At 37.6% G+C, this 22,984-nt stretch overlaps 1 protein-coding gene across 1 annotated transcript in view; it reads right to left on the reverse strand.

Moving 5' to 3' along the window:
- LOC122816948 (formin-like protein 13) overlaps positions 1 to 22,984 on the reverse strand; it is a 1,087,038-nt gene that overhangs the window by 739,557 nt on the left and 324,497 nt on the right. Inside the window, exon 3 of the mRNA XM_044090042.1 lies at positions 11,782 to 11,868. Coding sequence (XP_043945977.1) covers positions 11,782 to 11,868 — 87 coding nt within the window. The remainder of the gene's footprint in view (positions 1 to 11,781; positions 11,869 to 22,984) is intronic.

Consider the following 22,984-nt stretch of genomic DNA (forward strand, 5'->3'; position numbering starts at 1 on the left):
GAAATTATTTAGTAATGCCTTACAAAGTCTGCGAGGAAAATGAACGTGTTTATTTTCAAGTGTTGGAAGTTGCAAATAACACAGAGTAGGGTCATGATTTTAGAAATGGGTGTTACAAGCAAAACCTGGTGGCATTTGCATCATTATGTCAGGTCTATATCGCTTTATTTATGGTTCACTGCCACGAACCACTGTTCATCAAACCAAATACAGTGAACATTCACTTTAGCCAATATTTACTTCAGCAAATGACTTACCCAGGGAAAGGAATGAATTGACTATCATCAGAAATGTGCCCTTTTCCCCACTATATTGTGATCTCAGAGGTGATATATATAGTTGGGAGGGGGGGTGGATTTGGGGGATGGTAAGTTTGAAATACTGTGTTTTGTCTGATGGTTGGAATGCTGGGCAACTCATTACTTTCCTGTAGGTAGTGAAACTTTAATGTCTGTAGAGGCTTAGGCTGAAATTATATAATTTGTAATACATCTAGCTTAAAGCTAAAACACAATTTAAAGAATATGTGAATGCTTTTTAGGATTTTAAGAAGAGTTTACGTTGTGTTTAAATCCTAAATGAGGCTCTTTGCATTTCTTCTGTTTACTTTTGTGTTGACTGGTTGATGATATGGGATTTGCTACTCATGTTAATTTAAATGGAAGCTTTAGAAATCTGTGCCATATGTATTTTAATCATGTCAGTCTAATGAAGAATATTTATTTTAAAAATGTTTACACAGTAAAGTACTATTTCAGTCTACCAGCATGGCGTTAAGGGTTGGATTCCCCTTTTTGTTCAAGGAACATGGGTAACATTTTAATGGAATTCATAAATTTGTGAAGACAAGGTATTTATTTCATACCTTGTTTTTTTCAGTTGTGCATGTTTAGCTTCTAATATTTTGTGATGTTATTGAAATCAAAACGCTTTTGTATTTCTATTAGTTCACTCATGTTGTTTTTTCCTACTGAATCAAATTTTGTTTAGTACCAGAGATCATCTGAACCAGTTGTGCCTGCTGTTTGTCTAGCGACATCAGACCCTACTGACTGTTTCTACAGTTTATCATTTTCACTTATATTTCCTTCTGTGACCTTTGCATATTCCTGACCCCCCTGCCCAAGAGACATCAAGCCTCTTTTACATTTTGCTTGTTTTAGTATCACAACCTCTAACATCTGAGTCAAAGCACTGTCTTCTCTAGCCCTCCTTGATTAAGCTCCAACTTTACTTTGTACTTTTACAACATTTTCAGTAAGTGAAGCTACTGCACAAGTTCTGAATTCACTTTCAGTTCAGATCAGAAATTATTTGACACTCCTACCACATAATATTTAGATTTGTCAGCCAGCTTTCTTTTGTACTTCAGTCCTGTTGTTACAGTTTTTCAGTTACGAGTTATTGAATAATTAGTACACCTTGTCCTAAAGTCTCAGTATAATTTACCATAACACCATAACACCTTACCTTACCTTGCCTTGCAATGCTCTTTAGTTTTTTTCAGTATCCATCTGTACTATACTTTGAACATGCACACATACACACACACACACACACACACACACACACACACACACACACACGTGTGTGTGTGTGTGTGTGTGTTTGTGTGTTTATATATATATATATATATATATATATATATATATATATATATATAAAATCGCCAACAAACAGCACAATGAAACCACTGAATATAGACACTGTAGCACAATTATAACAAAGGAAAAAGAGACCAGTATCACCACCATGGCAAATATCATAAAACAAACTTTGATAAAATGAGCTAAAATAAGAGCAATAAAAAGTGAGATGAGCACTTCTGGACAACTTCCATGTCCTTCCTCAGATCTAAATTCACCAGATCTATAGATGCCATTTATGTAAACTCTATTGTTGATTGGTTGTTTTTTTACAGCTTCTATAGATATGTATGATAGGTACAGTTCTCTAATTAATGTTTACCATATTTTTTCATTTTTGTGGTAGTAAGCAGACTTGTACAATTAATACCAGATTTAACTTATAATGATTAAATATGACTTACTCAAAAAGATACACTAAAAAACTTTAATTATAATATATCATTCTGCAAATAATAGTAAGCACTGGATAATTATTAGATGAGTTATAGGGAATATTTGCTTCTAGTTGGGATTAATCATTTTAGGTTATATTAGTTACAAAAATTCCAGAATGTTATACAAATACTATTTATAAATTATACTAGGAGTCAGTAATGTATTTTGAAACGTTCTTATCTATCAGAAAGGGTTAAAATTTACAGAGGTAGCAAGCATGACTATACTTTAACTGCTTTATTATTTCTAATTGCTCTTGAGTCAACAGGCAATGCAGTTACAGCAGATAAGAATAAAAAAAACAATTATTGATAAAATTAAAATTGCTGCTGCTTGCAGATGAAGTATTACTGGCTATATTTTAAATACACAGCAGTATATTGAAATCAGATGTATTATTAAAAGAATTTGATTTATTTATATTCTAACTTAAGATTTAATAAATTTAAAATTAAAACAACAGTTACCAATGATATGATTATTGATTAGACTAAAACATCACTTATTAGTATTAAAACATTACTTATTTCTAATGGGCATTGTAAACTATTCAGATATGACATTAACTTATTTTTGAAATACTAAGATAACTAATATTAATAATGTGATCAATTAGAAGTCAAATATTTTATATGCTTTTTAGATATAATTGTCATAATAAAATATTACTTCAGTTTTCCTTTTTGCACCTGAGGCTCTGTATCTTGGAAATCACTTGCTCACATATGTTACAATGAAACACGTGATAGTTTTGACTGGTGTAAAATCAGTTCATGAGCTTATCTCTTCTCCAATGTTATGTGACTGCATCCAATGTTATCCAATGTTATATGACTGTATAGTTGGTATATAAGTTTGGGGGGGGGCAGGGGGAATGCCCCTCCAAATCAAATTTGCAATGAAGATTATGCAGCCTGAACAATCAGATTTTATGTTTTCACAGTAGAAGTTTTTACTTTCAAATATTTTATATATAATACAGGTGACACATTTAAAGCAAAGCAGAGAGATGTTAAGGAAACTAAATAAATTATTATTAGATTTTGTGACCCCTACAACACTTAGAATTCAAAAAATAATTTTATTAGGACAAGAGCTAAATGGAAAAGATATTTTATTGATATGTAGGAATGTATAAGACCATTGCTAAAATGATTTTATATTGCTTTGTTACCTTATTTTCTACAATTGAATACATTGTACGACAGTTTAAGAAACTTTATTAAAGTGAAAGGAAATATAACAAATTGAATATATGTATACACACACACACACACACACACACACACACACACACACACACACACACACACACATATACATTAGCAAATGCAGGTATATGATCTTACAACATGCACTAAATAAGCTTATTAATATTATGTATTACTACTACATAGTTTTAAAAATCTGTATCAGAATACCTCATTATTCCGTTTAAATTCAATATAAATCAACAGTCAAGGAATGGGAAAAGCAGGACTGAAATATTGTTATAATTGCCTAAAATATGTGAGAAATGCATGGAATTCAAAATAAAGTAAGTTGGGATAATACTGGATCATTAAGCATATAGCTATTTTGACAATAGTAGGGATAAACTAATATCCATCTTTGTATAAATATTATAGAGACACATTATCTTCTATCTTAATTTCATTGAAGAATAAAATGACGAACAACTTCCTTACTGCCCTTCAATTTTAAAGCTTAGCATCAGCCTGATGCCAATTACCAAAATGTGAGTAGTCTGTCTACAATGTTCAGATCACTCCATAGCCTTGAAATTCATGGTTTCAGGTTGGGGGTTAAGTGTAACATAGCATGGTGTTTCTCACCAGCCCACTGTCAATAACTGCCAATAACATTAAAACTTTTTATATATCTGTACAAAGCATTATACTTATTTTGATTGTAATTGCATATAAGTGATTTCTAATTCAAAGAAGCAACTTATGTTTAGTTTCCTCCTACACAAAATCCCTTACAGTTCTCACATGTAACTAAATATACCATATCTGTGGCATTATAGTTAAAATACCTTTTACATAATATATAGTATTACTTGATGTAACATTCAACTAAGCCCCTTCTGCTATGCATCCACAGAATCTGCATTTTTTAACGTAAATTCCCCCCCATTTCATTAACTCCTATTCAGTCTACCCTAATTTCACAAATCTATTTAATATATATTCCTGTCTTGAAAGGAAAATTAGGTTGTAGACCCAATGCATCCACAAAGTTTTGTTAACCTTAAGAATTTTCAAATTTTGCTTAATTAAATTCATAATTCTACGGTTATCAGCAGAATAATTTAAAACAATCCTATTTACAGTAACTGTGGATTCCATTTTAGCTTCCAGTGCTACATTACCAAAACTAGTAAGCATATAAACATCTAATCAGTTCTTATCCATTTCCTTACTTTTCAATTTTTCAATCAAAAAGGAGAATTCCCTTTTAAGAATCGTTACTTCTTCATGCTCAAAATAACTGCTAGTCAATCTGCTAATCCTGACCAAAGCACTTATCAAATATTATCTTTAATTCATTTGAGATCTACACTGTCATAGTGCAAAAAAAATTACTTGCTTCTTCAATTCTATAAACTCTACCTTATATATATTTTTTATTTTTGTTCAAACATGAATAAAAACCCATTAATATATTTAGTTATCTGATCTTTGAAACTCTAGAAAGGACAAAAATGATCTTTATGTTGTAAACTTAATATTTCATTCTCTTCCCATATGAGAAAAAGTCATCAAGAAAACGAGAATAGGATTTAATATATTCGATAGAAATGTGGTAAATTCTGAGTTATCCATAACTAAATTAATGTAACACCGATACCTCTGCCTAATATTTGCCTAAAAATTCTTCCAATGAACCAAGAGAAATTATTTTTAAGTACAAATTCAAAAATCAAATATACCCTATCATTACCAAAATGCTCTCTATTTCTCTTACATCACTTTAAAGTTAATAAACCCTAATTATAAGGGATCACGGAATGCAACAAAATTATATCCGCAGAAGCAAAACAATCAAAATCTGATAAAATTCACCTGATAATTCAATAAACTCCATGTAGGCTTTGCATGACGCCTACTCTGAGTTTACATGTTACAGCGATGAGTGACAGTGCTAATTGCATATCCATGCTGCTTATTATGTTTATACATATACAAGCACAGTTTCATGGCCAGCAACAGTGCTGCCACGAGAAACCATGCATTGCAGCAAAGGCACAGAAATGGGAAGTGCTCAAGTGTGCTGATGAGCAAACCTGCTCAGCAAGTGTGCGAACACCCACAATAAATACAATGGGTGAAAATACTGCAATAACAGCAGTACTAACACGGTAAAGACAAGTGTACTGCGTGCAATGTACACTGACATGTGACCATACCTCTTAACCAATCATGGACATGTAGCAACAGAAACAGACTCCTGGACAAATTTAGACAGAAACAGGAACAATCTGGGACACTTTTAAAATGTTATGACCATTAATCTGTAGCATTTGCAGAATACGTGAGTGTAACTGTATCATACAGCTCCTGCAGGAGCAGAAGTATACAACTGTAATGATTGTCACTATGCTGTAAGGGGAATTTACCATGATTTCCCCAAAAATGACCACATTTTGGAGGGGTTAAGTGGGACAGTGTTAAACCTGGAGTTGAAGTCAGGGGCAATCCTGGCTATTTGAGAGGTTTACATGACACAGAAGCTGCAATCCACACTTGCAAGCATCAAAGCTATGCCATTAGTGTTGTCACTGAGATGTGTATTTTCTTTGTACAACATAGAAATACGTATCACACAAGCATTAAAGAGAGCACCTTGAAGAAAGTCTGCACTGTCAAATCCTAGTGGGTATACATCTTAAAGAATAGTTGTGTACGGCTGACATGTGTGGGAGCTCACTGTGCCGAATGTGATACAGTTGACTAAAGCATCCCTGGCTGCCATAGGCATCAGCCCTACGGATAATAACACTTACAAACAACATACTATTATGGGTGAATTCCCTACACACAGCTATGTATTGCATGCATCTGCCACATGTAATAGCAATAGGTATTGTCTGAAGTATCTGCAACTGATGTGCGAATTAAGAAGTGATGAGTTATAATGAATATTACAGCAGTATGTGAGACTAATGCATAAACTATGCCTATGTGGACAGAAAGCACTGCAGTGCTAAGTCTAGTGTCAATGAGTGTGGAAGCTGTCATTGTGATATTGTACATATACCAAACACAACATGGAGCACCCTGTATAACTTCATGCCAACATTCATCACATGTGCCACAAGTCCTCTGTCCTGCTGACATTGACAGTGAAAATGTTATACTGCCATGAAATCCTGACATATGTCCATATGTGTTCATGCAAATTACCAAGTGGTGATACTGATGTGATGCAGTGGTACATCCATGATGTGGTACAGTTACATTACAACTGTACCTATGCTACAAATGGACATCAGGCTGCACCTCATCTCCAAATAAAATATTTGGTCTGACTCAGTTGTGACACAGTAGAACTGCTAACATAGTCATAAAACTCTTCCTATATTACATCATTACATCAGTTGTACATCATATGCCTATATGTTTATTGATGGAAATGTGTGGGTGAGGGCCCATGTGACAACTGAGGTGGATGCAGCTCATGCAGAGCAGTTAATGACACAAATGCTGTTGGTTACACAGTGATGCTGGGGAACACCTGTATAATTCTTCTGAATAGCAACACAATAGTGCATACAACATGTCATATGTTTGTCTATATAACAGCTTTACAACATGTGGATGAGCTCAGGTGCATATGCCCATGTAATCAGTATGACGCAATAAAGCTGTATGTCTGATAATATTTCCAGATGCTAGGTATACATATGCACACCTCAGCATCTGTCACTGTGATGGTTGCATGATAACTGTGTAAAATGCTGATGTACAAGAACACATGCCTTAGTAAAGCAACAATATACATAGCATCATCCAATGTCAACAATACTCAGAAGACATATTACTACAGCTGTGATGGAAGGAACATGTAATCAAATGTCAGCAGTGGCCATCAATATGATACCTCAGTTCAAAGATTAGAATATACATAGCACTTTAGGATGACAACACCATTGACATATGCAATGTTCAGAGTGTCTTAGAACATTACTAGTCTACCATCCAGGAGCACATGCAATCCTAGCTGTTATTATGCTATGTGAACACAAACTGCTAAATAGCCAGGGGTTCTACTCTCACAGCAGTCAACGTGAGTGTGTATGAGTTCATTCAACTATCATTCTGCAGACGATTTTACATCAGGATGTGAGGCAACAGCTATGTCAGACACTCCTGCCATCACCTTTTTCTCTGCATAGACTAATAATGTCATACTCTATACAGTGAACTCTGACACTGTTAAAGACACACTTGTGTGGTAGTGCTAGCATTAAGTACTGTGTTCTGCAGCTTGTGTAACTAAAAGTAGGGGTTCAAAATATTAGATTACTGGAAAAGCAAATTCATCTACAATACAAACATGAAAACAAAAAAATGAAGCAAATGCAATAAGGAAAAAGTAACACTTTAATTAGTAAACACTTTCAGCTACCAGGCCCAAATGAGGTAATTTTTACTAAACTTGAATTAAGAAGCAAATTAAGAAGCAAAAAAAAAAATTGTTTATACTTTTATTTTGATTTATCAGAGGATCTTGAAATGTCTATGTAGTAACATTTATGAAAATGCTTGTAATTTCTTGATTTGGTTAATTAGTGCAGTTCATGGTGATGGGTTTTATTTTCTTTTTTTAACGTATGGAAACGGGTGTTTTTTTTATTCTGAGGAAGTTCTTGTAAAAATGAATGAAAGCATTTACTAACTGAAAGTCCTACTTTTACCTTGCTGCATTTGCATCGTTTTTAGTGTTATGGACAAAGCTGTGTCTCCTCCAGTATCTGACTTCTTGATTCTAAAGATACACACACATATGTATAGATTCACTTTATAATCTTAAAATACTGAAATCTCCAGTTTCAGTATCTCGAGACTATAAATCCAAACATTCACAATATCAAAACCCCAAAAGCACAAAATTTGAAATTGTGACTTTTAAATACACCCTCCACCACACAAACATACATGCGCCTTTCTCTCCACACTACAACAAACCAAACCCATCACTACATACTCTATATTCGCCTTGCACAAACACATACTACATACATACAAACATTATCACTCTCAACACTTATACACTCACACTCTCACCTACCTACCCTAACCTACACCTAAAACTTCCCAACACACTCACATACAATCACATCCCTACCCAAAACCCTTAGAAAAACAGCACTTATCTCAGTCTCCACATATATCCACACAAAAGCAGGCAAACCATATCCCACAGCACACCGCACCTTACAAACACAGCAAATCCCATGTACCGCACTACCACAACCATGAATTTGACACTTCAAATTCGATCAAGTGCAATTTCGCTCAACTGCACTTTCAGCATTTTCGTCTCAAGATACTGAAATTCGAGATATTAAGTATTTTGAGATAGTAAAGTGCTTATTATATAAGTTCCTTAAATTATCGGGCCATAAGGAATCCAATACTCTGAGAAATCTTATACCAGCAAAAATCAAATAATCCTGGTAACACTAGGGCCAGAGATATAAATATACTGCAGAAAAAAAAGGTACGATAAGATAGAGGGACAGATTTGTCATGTAGTGCCTACCCCATTTCCGGAGCAAACTTCCTTTCCAAGTTCAACATTGTAACACACTGCCTGGCTTTAAAAAGAAGCTGGACAACTGGATGGGTATTCATGAATTCACTCCTGATATGACTGGCCTACCCTTCCTTGAAAAAGGGAGGAAAGGCTTAAGGGTGGGTACTGACAAGACAGAAATGGCCACATGGCTCATTTGCATTTTAACTCCCATGATCCTAAGGAAAAAAGCACTTACATGATATATGAGTAGATGAAAAGTACAATCTATTCATCTTCCACCATATGTTATAGTGATCCAATACTGCAGCATGTAAAGCCCAGTTTCATAGTTTTCTCACAGTAGTTGGGAGGGTGGCCTAATGGTTAAGGTGTTTGCCTTCCAAACACAACATGCAGGGTTTGAGTCTCACAAGGGATAATTGGCTAGGCTTAAAATGGCTCGCAAGGGCAGTTAGCTTAGTAGTAACCTATGAACCTATTAACCTAAGTCAGTTTATTCTGATTAGGTATTGACAACACTTTATAAACAATGCTGTAAGTTAGTGCATTCTCATCAGGGTATGACCAGACTATCATGATGCTGTACATTAGTTTACACTGGTCTGGTATCGATGATGGCTTTTAAGTAATTCTGTAAGATTGTTTATTCTTCTCTGATATACACCACATTTTATAAGATAACACTGCAAGTTAGTTTACTTTGGTGAGTTACTAAATACAGTTTATAAGTAACACTGAAAGTTAGTTTACTCTTGTCAGGTACTAACCATACCTTATATGTAACACTGTAAGTTATTTTGTTAGGTACTGACCTCAGTTTATAAGTAACACTGTATGTTAGTTTATATTGGTTAAGTATGGGACACAGCCTATAACTAATACTGTAAGTTAGTTTATTCTGGTTAGGTACTAACCACAATTTAGTAGAACATTGTTATTTACTTTAATTAGATACTGAGCACAGTTCAAAAGTACAAACTAAGTTAGTGTGATCTGCTCAGCTTAAACCTATTGATTACCCCTTTTTTGGAGGAATGTTCATATTTTCAGGCCTGATTTATTCATTCACAGGATATCTCCAGTTTTGGTGGGATGTCCCTGTTTTCAGGGTCGATTTATTCCCCACACAAATTTCTAAATCAGACTTTTCAGACCTGATTTTTGAAGCTGTGTAATACACAGAAATCCACACTTCATGACCAGCGTACCAGAGTTAACAATAATTTAAAGAAAGAGGACACACATATTACATCTTCCTTTTTCTTAATCAAAAATAAAAGACCTAGTGTGATAGAATTCTGCAATGCAGATCATTAAGGATTTTACATTGTCTCCTTCATAATGTACTTAAACTTGTCCATAATTGTTTTTGCTGTCTGTTCTCAAACATGTTTCTGAGTACTATCCTACATTCCTACTGTGAAGACTTTTGTGCTGTTTTATATTCAAATGTTATGCGTATTAGAAGCCTAGATTTTTAAAAGGCTGTTCCTACTTTTCAAGGGCCTTTGTTCCTATTTTCAATGTTTGCAGGCTGAGAGATATGGGCTGGGTACTAACTACAGCTTATACGTGGCAGTGTAAGTTAGTCTACTTTGGTTAGGTAGTGAACAGAGTTCATGAGTAGTTTAATCTAGTTAGGAACTTATCACAGTTTAAAATAGTTTAAATTAGTTTAATCAGGTTTAGTACTGACGACAATTCAGAAGTGATACTGTAAGTAAGTTATTTGTGGTCGGTTAAGTACCTCAAGATCCTTCCCAGCTTAGAAAACAACACCATTCCGTTTAGTAAGAAATATGTGAAAGACATTATTATCTTCTCCAATTCAAAAGTGACACGGTAAATAAGTTTACTCTGGTTAAGTAGTGATCACAATTTCTAAGTATTACGGTAAGTTAATTTATTCTGTATAGGTATAGAGCACAGTTTATAAGTAATAACATAAGTTAGTTTACTGTGATTAGTTAATGACCACAGTTCTAAGTGACACAGTAAGTTAGTTTACTCGATTGAGGCGCTGACCATAGTTTAGAACTAACAGTATGATGAGAAGGCCATGCTATGAGCATAAATCACTTTGTAGAACCATGCATTTAGCTTAATAATGTTTAGGGAAAATATCCGTAGTGAAGCATTAATGACAATACGTGTTTATGTCAGTCATTGCAGAATAGACACCTTCCCACCAAACAATTCACCTGGGTTTTAAATGATAGGCAAGGGTACAAAAATAGGGCTAATGGTGTAATCTTCTTTGGATAAACACAGACAGACAGCTGGATAACAGTCTCTGATATGGAACTGTCGTATCCAAAGCAGACAGTATCAACAGTTTTAAGATTTTTATTTTAACAGCCAGTGATTTGAGAGCCCAAATAAAGAGCAAAGATTTAGATCTCGCCTCCTATGAAAGAAAAGAGAAACTGCCGAGACAGTAAGGAAAAAAATCATAGATCATTTGTCAGCAAGGATAGTCTAACAAACAGGTTTTTATTTCTTTGTGTAAAAATGCTAGCAAATTTGTAGATAAATATGATGAAGAGCATATAATTAACTCAGGCACCTGCAGCTAATTATCTCACATACCGGTAGAGCTGAGCTTACCACTCTGGACATGTGTATTTAGTGAGAGTAAACACAGTGATCTCTTCGTGACAACATACAAAATGTGGTAATTTGTCAAGAACATACATACTATTAAACAGATTATACCACTTAACAAAGAGTTTACATCCTCCTGAGAGCTATTAAGGAAAGAAGTGGTCTGTTATTTAAATATTTAATTATATTATTTCATCAGCAACTATAATTTTTCTGCAAAACAGTTATACATGGAAGATGTCTTTTATATCATAACTGTGAGTTACAGTTAACATAAGACAATGATCAGATAAAACTAAGGTAAAGGGCATAAGTAAAGGATTACCTGTAGAATTCTTTTTTGCCATCTGTATCTGTTGTATTTATAAACACTGAAATTATGCTGTGAAGTGTCCTGCAACATTCCAGAACCCTGTAAAAATGTATATAACACTTTGTAAAAATTATTTTTGTGATTGTATACAATTTGTTATGGTATTTCCTACAGGCATTCCTTCTTAAAACATAATATAATCACAAAATGCAATCACATCTTATCATGCACATGAAATAGCATTGATTTATATTTTTACTTCCTGAAACTGAAACAGAGAAACACAAAATCCTACTGCAGTCAAAGTAAAGCAAAGACTGTAGTTACACTATAGTTTTTCAGAACTTGAGTTCCCCTTACATGCTACCATTCTGCTTTTGCATATTACTTGCATTCCCCCATGCATTTGTGACTATTTTATTGCAGATGATAACAACATACTCATAAGAAAGCTGTCCTCCACATTCTCCTCCATAAGTACCTCCCAGTCCTGAGGTATTTAAACCTGCCACTGCTGCTCGTTGTCACCTAGTGCTGCTGCTTTGCAGCGCCTGCTCTCCAGTTCTCTTCTCAGCTGGGGTGCCTTGTTTGCATAGTTATTGTGTTATCCCTGTGTCTATGTGGGTTTTTGCTAGGTGCTCTGGTTTCCCTTCAGATTCTAAAGACCTGCTGTTAGATAATGTGGCATGACTCCAAAATGTAGGTGCTCTGGTTTCCCTTCAGATTCCAAAGACCTGCCGTTAGATAGCATGGCATGCCTCCAAAATGCCCTTATGTATACATGCTATGCCTGAGTGATGTCATAATAGACTTTGCATTCTGTCTAGAACTGTTTTTCCTGCATTGTGTCCTCTAGCCTTCTGCTGCTTTTACATTCCAGCTCCAAGATCTCTGTATCTTGAGGAAAACAGAAATCCACAAAATACCACAATTTCAGTCTTTAAAAGCAAAACTCCAGAATTGCTCATTACTGATCACATATTAAGAGTGTTGATCACTAGTGCCTCTAGCATAAGCCTATATCACGTACCTAACTGTGTGCTGATATGGATCCAGCTTCCCATATACACTGAACTGAATAAAGAATGTAAGTCTCTGAAGTACAGGCTAACATAGAAGGCCTTTGGCTAATGGAATTCGCAGATGACTGTAAACTAGGAGCCATAGTCGAGTCCCCAAATGATGTGGACACCCTACAGAAGGGCCTCACTGAGACAGATGCTGGTGTCAGAGGCATGGCCTCAAGCCCAATGCCAAAAAGTGCTTTATCATCCCCTTTGGTAAAAACTCTTTACCCATGAACTACCACATAAATGGCAGTCTACTTAACACCAAATGTGTGATAAGAGATCTAGGGACACAAGGGCGCTGGAAGGTGTTAAAGACTGAGGGGGGGCAGAGGGTGACAGGGGCACTTAGTAAACTAAAAAGAGTAATTCTTTTATAACTATTTGCTACCACAACATAGGTTCACTTGGAGGACATTTTAAGCTTAGCCAATTCCCTTTTGGTGCTTGAATTAACATTTTCTGATTGGTCTTAGCTATCCCCATGGCTGATAATTGTATATTAGCCTTAGTGAGAACAACTGTGATCATACCATAGATAATTTGAGGGGGCCATGTAACGGATGCAGCATTTAAGAACTGACTCTATCCATTAGTGGCATGAGGGGAAATCCTATAGTACATTTTCTATTACCCATCCTTAGATCCAAGTTGCATTTGAATATGGATGGATGAGCTTTGCTTTATTTTTATGGATAGTCTGTTCCAGAACAGTGGTAGCCTCTGTGATACATATCCATCTCTCCACAATATTCAGTTTAGATACCTGGACTGAGTATTTCTGATGCCATTTGACTTGCTGATGTTCAGTAGATCCATCTGTAGTATGTCAGAGGATGCTTTGTATGCCAGACATTTCACCTCTAAGCACTCTGTAGGATACTGAGTATAGTAATAAATCTTTGAGGTGGTCCACGCAAGACATATTGTTTAGGACTTGTATCCTTTTAGTAAGGTATCTATGAAGGTATTCCAATTGCTGCATGGGGCTGGACAGATACATGCCAAAGTGGGCATTATACAAAATGATTGACATAATGAGAGCTTTGTAAAAGGAAACAACAACATCTCTAGATCTAGTCACAATCAATTTGTTTATAAGGTGTGCAATATAGAAAGGCTTTCTTATGACCCTGGGCACATGTTGATTAAACGTTAGGTCACTGTACACACAATTTTCCAAATGCCAAACAATTGGATCAGTTCTCAGAGGGCATTGTCATGATTTTGACACCAGCTATTATTTGGGACAAACCTTCCTGCATGATAGTTGTCATTTGGGGATTCAACAACTTCTCCTAGCTTGCATTCATCTCAAACTTAGCTGGCCAAAGCTCTTTGGTATTTCCTTTTACTTTTGAGATGTATATGCCAAACAGAAAAAGTCTCAGCACTGAACCCTGGGGGACTCCATTGATGACAGGTCTCTTCCCCTGTTTTGATCTCCTGCATCCTGTGAGCCAAGTTGACAATGCAGCTGGTGATGTAAGTGTTTGCTCCTACATTATTCATCTTTTGTACTACACCTGAGTAGGGGATTGTGTCAAAAGGCTTGGCCAGGTCAAGGTAATGTGGTGTGAACTGTTTTACCTTCATCCATTGCTTTGGTAACAAGAATAAAGCTTAAAATTTGCACATGATTTTGAGCCTTTCACACTTTACTCTGGGCTGTTTTCAAACACATTTTTAGGGCCATGCATACATGTATGCATTCCTTGATTCACCTTCCTGACTGTATTAAATTATATTCCTTGTATAATACAGCACACTTGTTAGACTTAAGTTAGCGCATTTTAAATTTGTTTAAACATTTTTCCAGTAGGCAATGAAACAAAAATGCATTAACCAATAATGACAAGACTGCCCTATTCAGAATATTTCCATCATAAAGGTCTACTTCCACACACAAATGCATTTTAAATTTATTGTTTGAACATTTTTCCAGTAGGCAATGAAGCAAAATGCATGCACCAATAAAGACAAAACGGCCCTATTCAGAACATTTCCATGATAACAGTCTACTTCTATACACAATATATAAATACAGAATCACAGTAGTTGCACAGCTTCTTGAACTTATTTTCAATGGGGGGGGGGGGCAAAAGGCCAAAAAAACAGGGACACATTTTAAACATTGCGTGTATAATTTTGGAAAGTTGCTTGCATAAGATGTTATGTTACCACCATGCATTTCACTGCTAAGTCTTGAGCCCAGAACCATGTGCACTACAGTCAGAGCAAGATACCACTAAGCTAAACCAGCAGTTTCCTAAAAGACAGAAAAACCGACTTAAATGGCTATCATATCATTTAGTGAATTCAGTTCTCACTTCTCACCATAGCTCTCAACCTCTTAGCACAAATATACAGAACAAAGCCAATAATGGGGGAATACAGCCGCAAAATAGGGACACATTTCAAATACTAATTTTATAACCTTAGAAAATTGCTAGAATAAAATGTTTTGTTTTACCACTCCTGCAAACCAGAGGAACAGAACAAAAATGTGAGGCATAAATTCACAAGTGATGGTGGCTAGGGACTTTAGGCTCTTTTTACCTTTTGTCCAAGGTACAGGGTTTGAGCCTAAGTACCTATAGCCACCAGATGTATCCTGCTGGGGGCATTTATACACACAGACACACACATACATGCACACCATTCTGCAATGCAGTCCAGCAACAGTGAACTCACTCTGATAGATTCCAGCAGGTTCTGTCCATTCCCGCTCCACTCCAGCAGCTTCTATCCGTTCCCGCTCCACTGTGCAATTACATCCTACAGTCCAGAGCATCTACAGACAGCTTCTGCAATTACATCCTGCAGTCCAGAGCATCTACAGGCGGCTTCTGCAATTACATCCTGCAGTCCAGGGCATCTACAGGCATCTTCTGCAAATATAAATCCTGGCAGCAGCTTTGAATAAATCTGTTTGTTCCCACTTGCAAAACATGTCTGGAAATACGTGTGCTGATGTGATGTCATTGCAGCAGTTGGGAGGCATGCGGAAAATGAAAGGGACAGAGGTATGATCTAAAAGTGGGGGGCTCCCCTCTCCCTATGGTTCCGACAACAATGTTGGGACCCAGGTAGACAGTAGTTTTTCCTTTGATAATCACATTGCCACAGTTGTCAGGAAATCCTTCTATGTGGCACATCTCATCACAAAAGGGTTCTCATCCAGGAAAAAAGAGGTCATTGTTCCCCTTTACTCGGCACTCATTAGACCTATTATAGAGTACAATGCCCCTTTTGGAATGCACCTCACAAACATCTGCAGCAGCAGCTGGAAAGGCCACAGAAGTACCTCACAAAGAGGATTACTGGCCTTAAACAGATGACCTACACTGGCCGTCTCAAAAAACTCCAGCTTTACTCTGTAGCATATCGCATACTCCAAGGAGATCTCTGCCTAATATATAAAGCTATGTTAAACCCAGAACTTTTGGACATGATACACCTAAAGAAATCCCAATCCCTCTGAGCTACATGCTCTAGGAACCTAAATCTTGTCACCACAATAAACAGGACATGCTGGAGGGATAGATTCCTGCCCAGAGACTTCCTATACTCTGGAATAAGCTACCCACCTATGTCAAGCAAAGTTCCTCATTAGCACTCTTCAAGAAAAATCTTGATGAGTGGATGGGAAATAGGAAATACACCCCGGGGATCACTTCTGTGGCTCTGCTCAACAGGGGCACAGGAAATTAACTTTCTTGGGTGGCGTAAGTTAACTAGGCTTACATAGGTCCTTGGGCCAATAGCCTAGTACCTACCTATAAACCTATGAACCTATGAATAACAAGCAGATGAATGCTTTTTTAATGATATTTTGGTACTTACGTATTATTGCAACCAGGTTTGTAACCCACTCTAATTCCTTATGTTATCATGAAACGAGTTTATTGGAAAATCAAAAAATGTCTGAACTCCAAATCACTACTGTATCGCCTTGGTTCTCAAACAGGAACATGATTAACATCCCAATTCCACTTCCTGGGTAATGTCCTTTACCGCTGCAACTTAATACAAAATGAAAAAAACAGGGAAGAAGAAGTAATGCAACAGTTATATTACATTAACAGCCACAGATTCTTCCACAATGAAATGTAAGCTATGATTGTCTTTACACTTGCTCAATACTCATTTCGGAAAACCTGTTGCCAGTAATATGGGAATCATTCAAAGGCATAAATAAAACACAAGGATCATAGTCTGTATTGAAGCAAAGCCTGTTACAGAGGCTCGCACCGCTATAAAAAAAAAATAAAAAAAAAACACTACCTAAAAAGAACACATCCCTGCATGGAAGACAAATTGATTGCATGCCTTAGTTCAGCCCTACATAAAGTCAGACCAAAAAGAAATGCTTAAAAATGCTCGTATAAATAAGCACTTTAATGACAAGCCTGAACAGCCGCTGTTACTGGCAAGCTGCTACTGTATGCCTTTTCCAAATCTTGCATTCAGTTACATAGGTAAAGGACTGTACCCTGGAGGAGGAATGTTTTGCCATTTTTTCTTCTCCCTGTTTCACAAACAACATGATAGAAAAACATTTTGGACTTTATACACTCCTTCCCACTGCAGGATAAACTACTTTCGGTTTAAGTTTAGGAATAACAGCGACTTTGAAATCTGGTTGCGATAATACATAAGTACCGATATTTTTTTTTTCTGTCTTCTACCTTTCTTCTAACCATACATTGTTTGAAATGTTTTATTGTATACCTATTCACAAGTGTTCTACTGGGTATATAAACCAAGGTCCCTGTTCCATTTCAGACTCTTCCATAGTATTGTCACAGAAGAGTCATTGCACTATACTTTTTATGTCATTCTAAAGGTAATATTCCAGAACTGAATACAGTAATAGAAAGATAGTGTCAGAAATGCAGTATGACACTATTGCCTCTTTTATCCATTTGTTTATTTATTACTAATTTGTTCCTTGCTTGATATGTTTATGGGCAGAGCCAAAACAGATCATCCCTGTCCATAATCTGGGAAAATTATAACAAAAAAAGAGCAAAAAAAATCATTTCTTTGTTCCAGTGCCCATGTCTACCCATCATGTATGTCTACATTTTATCAATGTCTATCATTGTCTCACCATTTACCTTAGTCACTAATAGATTCTGAGAGCAAATGGTCTCTAGTTCCTTCTTTCCTACTTACATATAATGAAATACCATGCCTGTGTTATCACACCAAAATGCATGTTTTTTTTCATACTGCATCACAATGGATTTACGCTAATAATGACATGGTTAATACCAGCTTAGAAAACTACACCATTCCATTCAGCAAGAAATATGTGAAAGGCATTATTATCTTCTCCAAAGTATTCCTTTTCTTCTAATGTGTGGAAAATGACATAATTTATGGGTAATAACAGAATAAAAGTTTGTCACTCCAGCAATCACAAAGGAAAACATCAGTTAGACCTCAGAATCGTATCCCATTCATGTGAGGGACTGACAGAGATTACTGCTCTTAAATTACATTACTGAAGACAGAATAAGAGATACTGAGTAATGTTGTTACAGTTAGGTAGTATATTTTAACATATAAATGATTAGATCTTGTAAGTTACCATACATAGCTAATGTGTTTTGCACAAATTACAGTAGGAGAAATACTAAGAATCAGAGACACTGCTGATTCTGTCATTTTCTAGAGCTGCATACATTATCACTGATATATTGCCTAGAGAAATTATACAACCCTCTGTAAAAGTACAGTTTTGTACCTACCATAAATGTAGATGTTCGAGGATCCACATTGCTGCAGTCATAACCTGTGGGTAGTCCGCTGTCCTCGGTCGGCCCGAATACCAAAGAGTTAGGCTGGCGTCGGTCATGGCGCCCGGAGCTGACGTCAGTACGTAGTAGTACTTAAGCGCATGACCGACGTCATATCCTCAGTCTTTCTTGCCCCAGATGTCAGAAGGCCTTAAAAAGGAAAGGCCAGAGCCAAAATAGTAAATAACCAACAACCACAAGTGAGAAGATAACAATTATCCCAAAGGAAAAAACAGCAACCCCAAACAATAGAGGGGAAGGAGGGAGGGAAAATAGGACTGCAGCAATGTGGATCCTCGAACATCTACATTTATGGTAGGTACAAAACTGTACTATGTTCTTCGTCTCACATTGCTGCAGTCATAACCTGTGGGTAGAATCCCAAAGCAAAGGAAAAGGGAGGCTGGCAAACTAAAAAGCATTAGGAGCTGATAACATGCCCTGTAAAACTGCAGTGGTAAACCCAGCCCTAGACTTGGAATAAAGAGGGAGATGGTAATGCTTAGTAAAAGTGTGCACTGAACTCCAAGTAGCTGCTTCCAAAATATCCTTAGTAGCTACCCCCCTCAAAAAGGCAGTAGATGTGGCAGTAGCCCTAGTGGAATGAGATCTGATCCCAGCAGGAACAGTCTTCCCATGATGAGAATAACAAAAAGCAATACAATGACCAATCCATTTAGAAATAGTTTGCTTTGAAACAGCTTTCCCTTGAGAAGCCAGAGCAAAAGAAATAAATAACTGTTGAGTCTGCCTGAACTCTTTAGTTCTGCTCAAATAATAATGTAGCTGCCTGTGAATGTCCAAAGAATGCAAGATTTTTTCCCCCTTATTTTGGGGATCAGCATAAAAAGTAGGCAAATGAATAGACTGGTTCAAGGCCACATTAGAAATCACTTTAGGCATAAAAGTAGGATTAGTATGCAAAGACACCCTATCCTTATGGAATACCAGAAAAGGTTCAACTGCCATGAGTGCCTGCAATTCAGAGACCCTCCTAGCAGAGGTAATGGTCAACAAAAAAGCAGTTTTCCAAGACAAAAACTTCAGCTCAGACGTAGCTGCAGGTTTGAAAGGAGGTAAAGTAAGGTTTTCCAACACAAAATTGAGATCCCAGGAAGGAGTAGGAGCTCTACGTGGGGGTCTTATATTTTTTGCCCCTCTAAGAAATTGCTTAACCAAAGGATGAGAAAATAAAGGAGGGTCACAATCATAGTGAGCAGAAATGGCTGCTGCATGAACCTTCACAGAGGAAAAAGACAAACCTTTGTCCAGTAATTCAGTAAGGTATTGTAGCGTAAAACTCAAATTAGGAACTGAGACATCAAAGCCTTTTGCTGTGCTCCAAAGAAAAAATCTCCTCCAATTATCAGCATAAACTTTTCTAGTACTGGGCCGCCTGGCTTCCAAAATGACATCTAAAACCTGTTGAGGAAGCTGAGACCCCACAGGCTCTAAAACAGAATACGCCAGGCTGTTAGGTGCAGGGACTGCACCCTGACATTGAGCAAATGATTGCTTGACTGGGACAACAAGTGAGGAATCTGTGGCAAAGGCCAAGGAGGCTCCTGAATTAAACTCCTCAGCAGAGGATACCAGTGCTGACATGGCCAATCTGGTGCTATTAGAATCATGCAAGGCTTGTCCCTCCTGACTTTCAAGAGTACCTTGGGAAGGAGAGGCAGAGGAGGGAAAGCATAAATGTGAAGGTTGTTCCAACTGAAAGATAGAGCATCCACTTTCCAAGCTTTTGGGTGAAACATCTTTGTGCAAAATTTTGGTAGTTGGAAATTTAGTGGAGAAGCGAACAGATCTATGTCTGGAGTTCCCCAAGCCACTGTCAACTGTTGGAATACCTGAGGATCCAATTTCCACTCGTGGGGATCCACAATTTGTCTGCTCAATACATCTGCTAGGGAGTTCTGTGCTCCTGGCAGAAACCTTGCTTGAAGAGTGATGTGTAAACTTAGAGCAGTCTCCCACAATATCATTGCTTGTCTGCAAAGAGGGTAAGAATGGGTTCCCCCCTGCTTGTTGATGTACCACATGACTGTTGTGTTGTCTGTTTGAATCAACACCTGTCCTGGTTGAAGTAAGTCCTTGAAGGCCATCAGGGCAAATTGGACTGCTAACATCTCCTTCATGTTGATATGTAAATGCTGTAGTCTGGGAGGCCACGTGTCTTGAATCCATTTTCCATTGAAGTGTGCTCCCCAAGCCAAGTCCGAGGCATCCGTCGTTATGATCTGACTCGCCTCTGGTTGGGTCACAGAGAGTCCCTTGTTTAGGTGACATTCCTGAGCCCACCACAAGAATTCCTTCTGGATGCAAGGTATTATCCGAATGACAGTGTCCAAATCGTGGCAGTGTTGAGTCCATACAGTTTTGAGATACCATTGTAGCTTCCTCATATGCAGTTTGGCATTGGGAAGTACTAGAATGCAAGATGCCATGAACCCCAAGGCTTGGAGGACTGTCCTTGCAGTCAGCCTGGACAGTACTGATAACTGCTGGAAGTATAGGTGAAGAGTTCTTTGTTTGTCCGGGGTCAGAAAAGCCATCTGAGAAGCTGTATTCAGTCTCACACCCAGAAAGCACATGTCCTGAGAGGGTACTAGACTGGACTTTATTTCATTCACAGAATACCCTAGGCACCTTAAAACTGCCATCACATACTGCAGATGTTGAAGTAACTTGTCTTTGTCTTGAGCAAGAATCAGGCAATCGTCCAGATAAGGATAAATTTGTATTCCCCTCTGTCTGAAGAAAGCTATTACAGGAGCCAGAACTTTTGTGAACACCCTGGGCGCAGTAGATAAACCAAAGGGCAATGCAGAGAACTGATAATGAGAAGTACCAGCCCGAAAACGCAGGAATCTCCTGCAGCTGGGACTGATAGGAATGTGAAGATAGGCCTCTTTGAGATCCAGGGTTACCATCCAGTGATCTTTGCCTAGCATAGGCAGAAGTTGTTGTAATGTTAACATCTTGAACTTTGGAATGTCTAGGTAGGTATTGAGAATGGATAAATCCAGAGTTGGCCTCCAAGTGTTTCCTTTCTTTGGCACTAGGAATAGACGGGAATAAAACCCTAGGCCTACTTCTGACGGAGGTACCACCTGAATAGCTCCCATCTGTAAAAGCAAAGAAATTTGCTCCTGAGCCTCCAGCCTTTGCTGAGGAGGCACATCCGGCATGCCTTTGAAAGGGGGAAAAGTGTGAAAGTAAAACTTGTAACCTTGATTTATTATTTCCAACACCCATTTGTCCTGGGTGACCAAATGCCAGTTTTGTTTGAAAAGTGCCAACTTTCCTCCTAGAGGAGCTGCCAGAAAAGAAGGATCTGGCAGCTGAAGATACAGGTCATTGGGTCTGTTTACGAAAAGGCTGACCCCTGCCCTCACCAGAAGACTGTGCAGGAGAACTCCAAGTCCTAGGTCTGAAAGAACCCTGAGTGTGAGCCCTGCCTCTACCACATCTAGACCTGCCCTTAGACTGAAAATCTGAAGAAGGGTAGGGCCATCCTCTAGCAGGCCAATTCCTGCTAAACTTAGGGGGCTGCACCTGCAAACTTGACCGTCTGCATAGACTTAGCTTTATCTTCCATCTTTTTCAAAACTGACTCCACAGGAGAACCAAAAAGAACTTCAGACTGAAGAGGAGCATCCAAAATCTGAGCTTTAACATGCTCTGACAAATTTTGATCCTTAAGCCAGGCATGTCTACGAATAACTGAACCAGTAGCAGCCACCCTGGATGAAGCCTGAAGAGCATCGAAACCACACTGCAAGGAATGTTTTCCAACTTGATCTGAAGCATGAACCAACTCCTGTAATTCCTTACACTCTATACCCTCAGATAAAGCATCCACCTTAGATTTCAATTGGCCTGACAAAAAGTTCTGATACTTCAGCATATGAAACTGGCAATTTAAAGCCTTCATAGCTAACGTAGAAGAGGTGTACACTTTTTTCCCCCACCTATCCAATGCTCTCGAATCTTTGTCCAAAGGAACTGGATTCTTAACCACAGAAGCCCTGACACCCTTCGGCCCTTGAATAATAGTTTCCGGGTCAGCTCTAGGACTCTTATACAAATATTTATGTGCTTCTGGAACTCTGTAATATCTGTCTGGCTTGACAGGGGCAGGGGGTAAAGAATCAGGATTAAGTGAAGCTTCAGAAAAAACATCCTGAACAACATCTAAGAAAGGGGGAATAGCCAAAGGCCTATGTTGTGGTAAAAGCAAAAATTCCCTAAGCCTTTTTTGAGAATCTGAAAAATCCTCACCTTCCCACTTGAAATGTTCCCTCATGGAATGTAAAGTTTCAGAAAAGGAAAAAT

The sequence above is a fragment of the Protopterus annectens genome, chromosome 12.part0, assembly GCF_019279795.1.
Source record: "Protopterus annectens isolate FY-2018-M chromosome 12.part0, PAN1.0, whole genome shotgun sequence".
Lineage (NCBI taxonomy): Eukaryota > Metazoa > Chordata > Ceratodontiformes > Protopteridae > Protopterus > Protopterus annectens.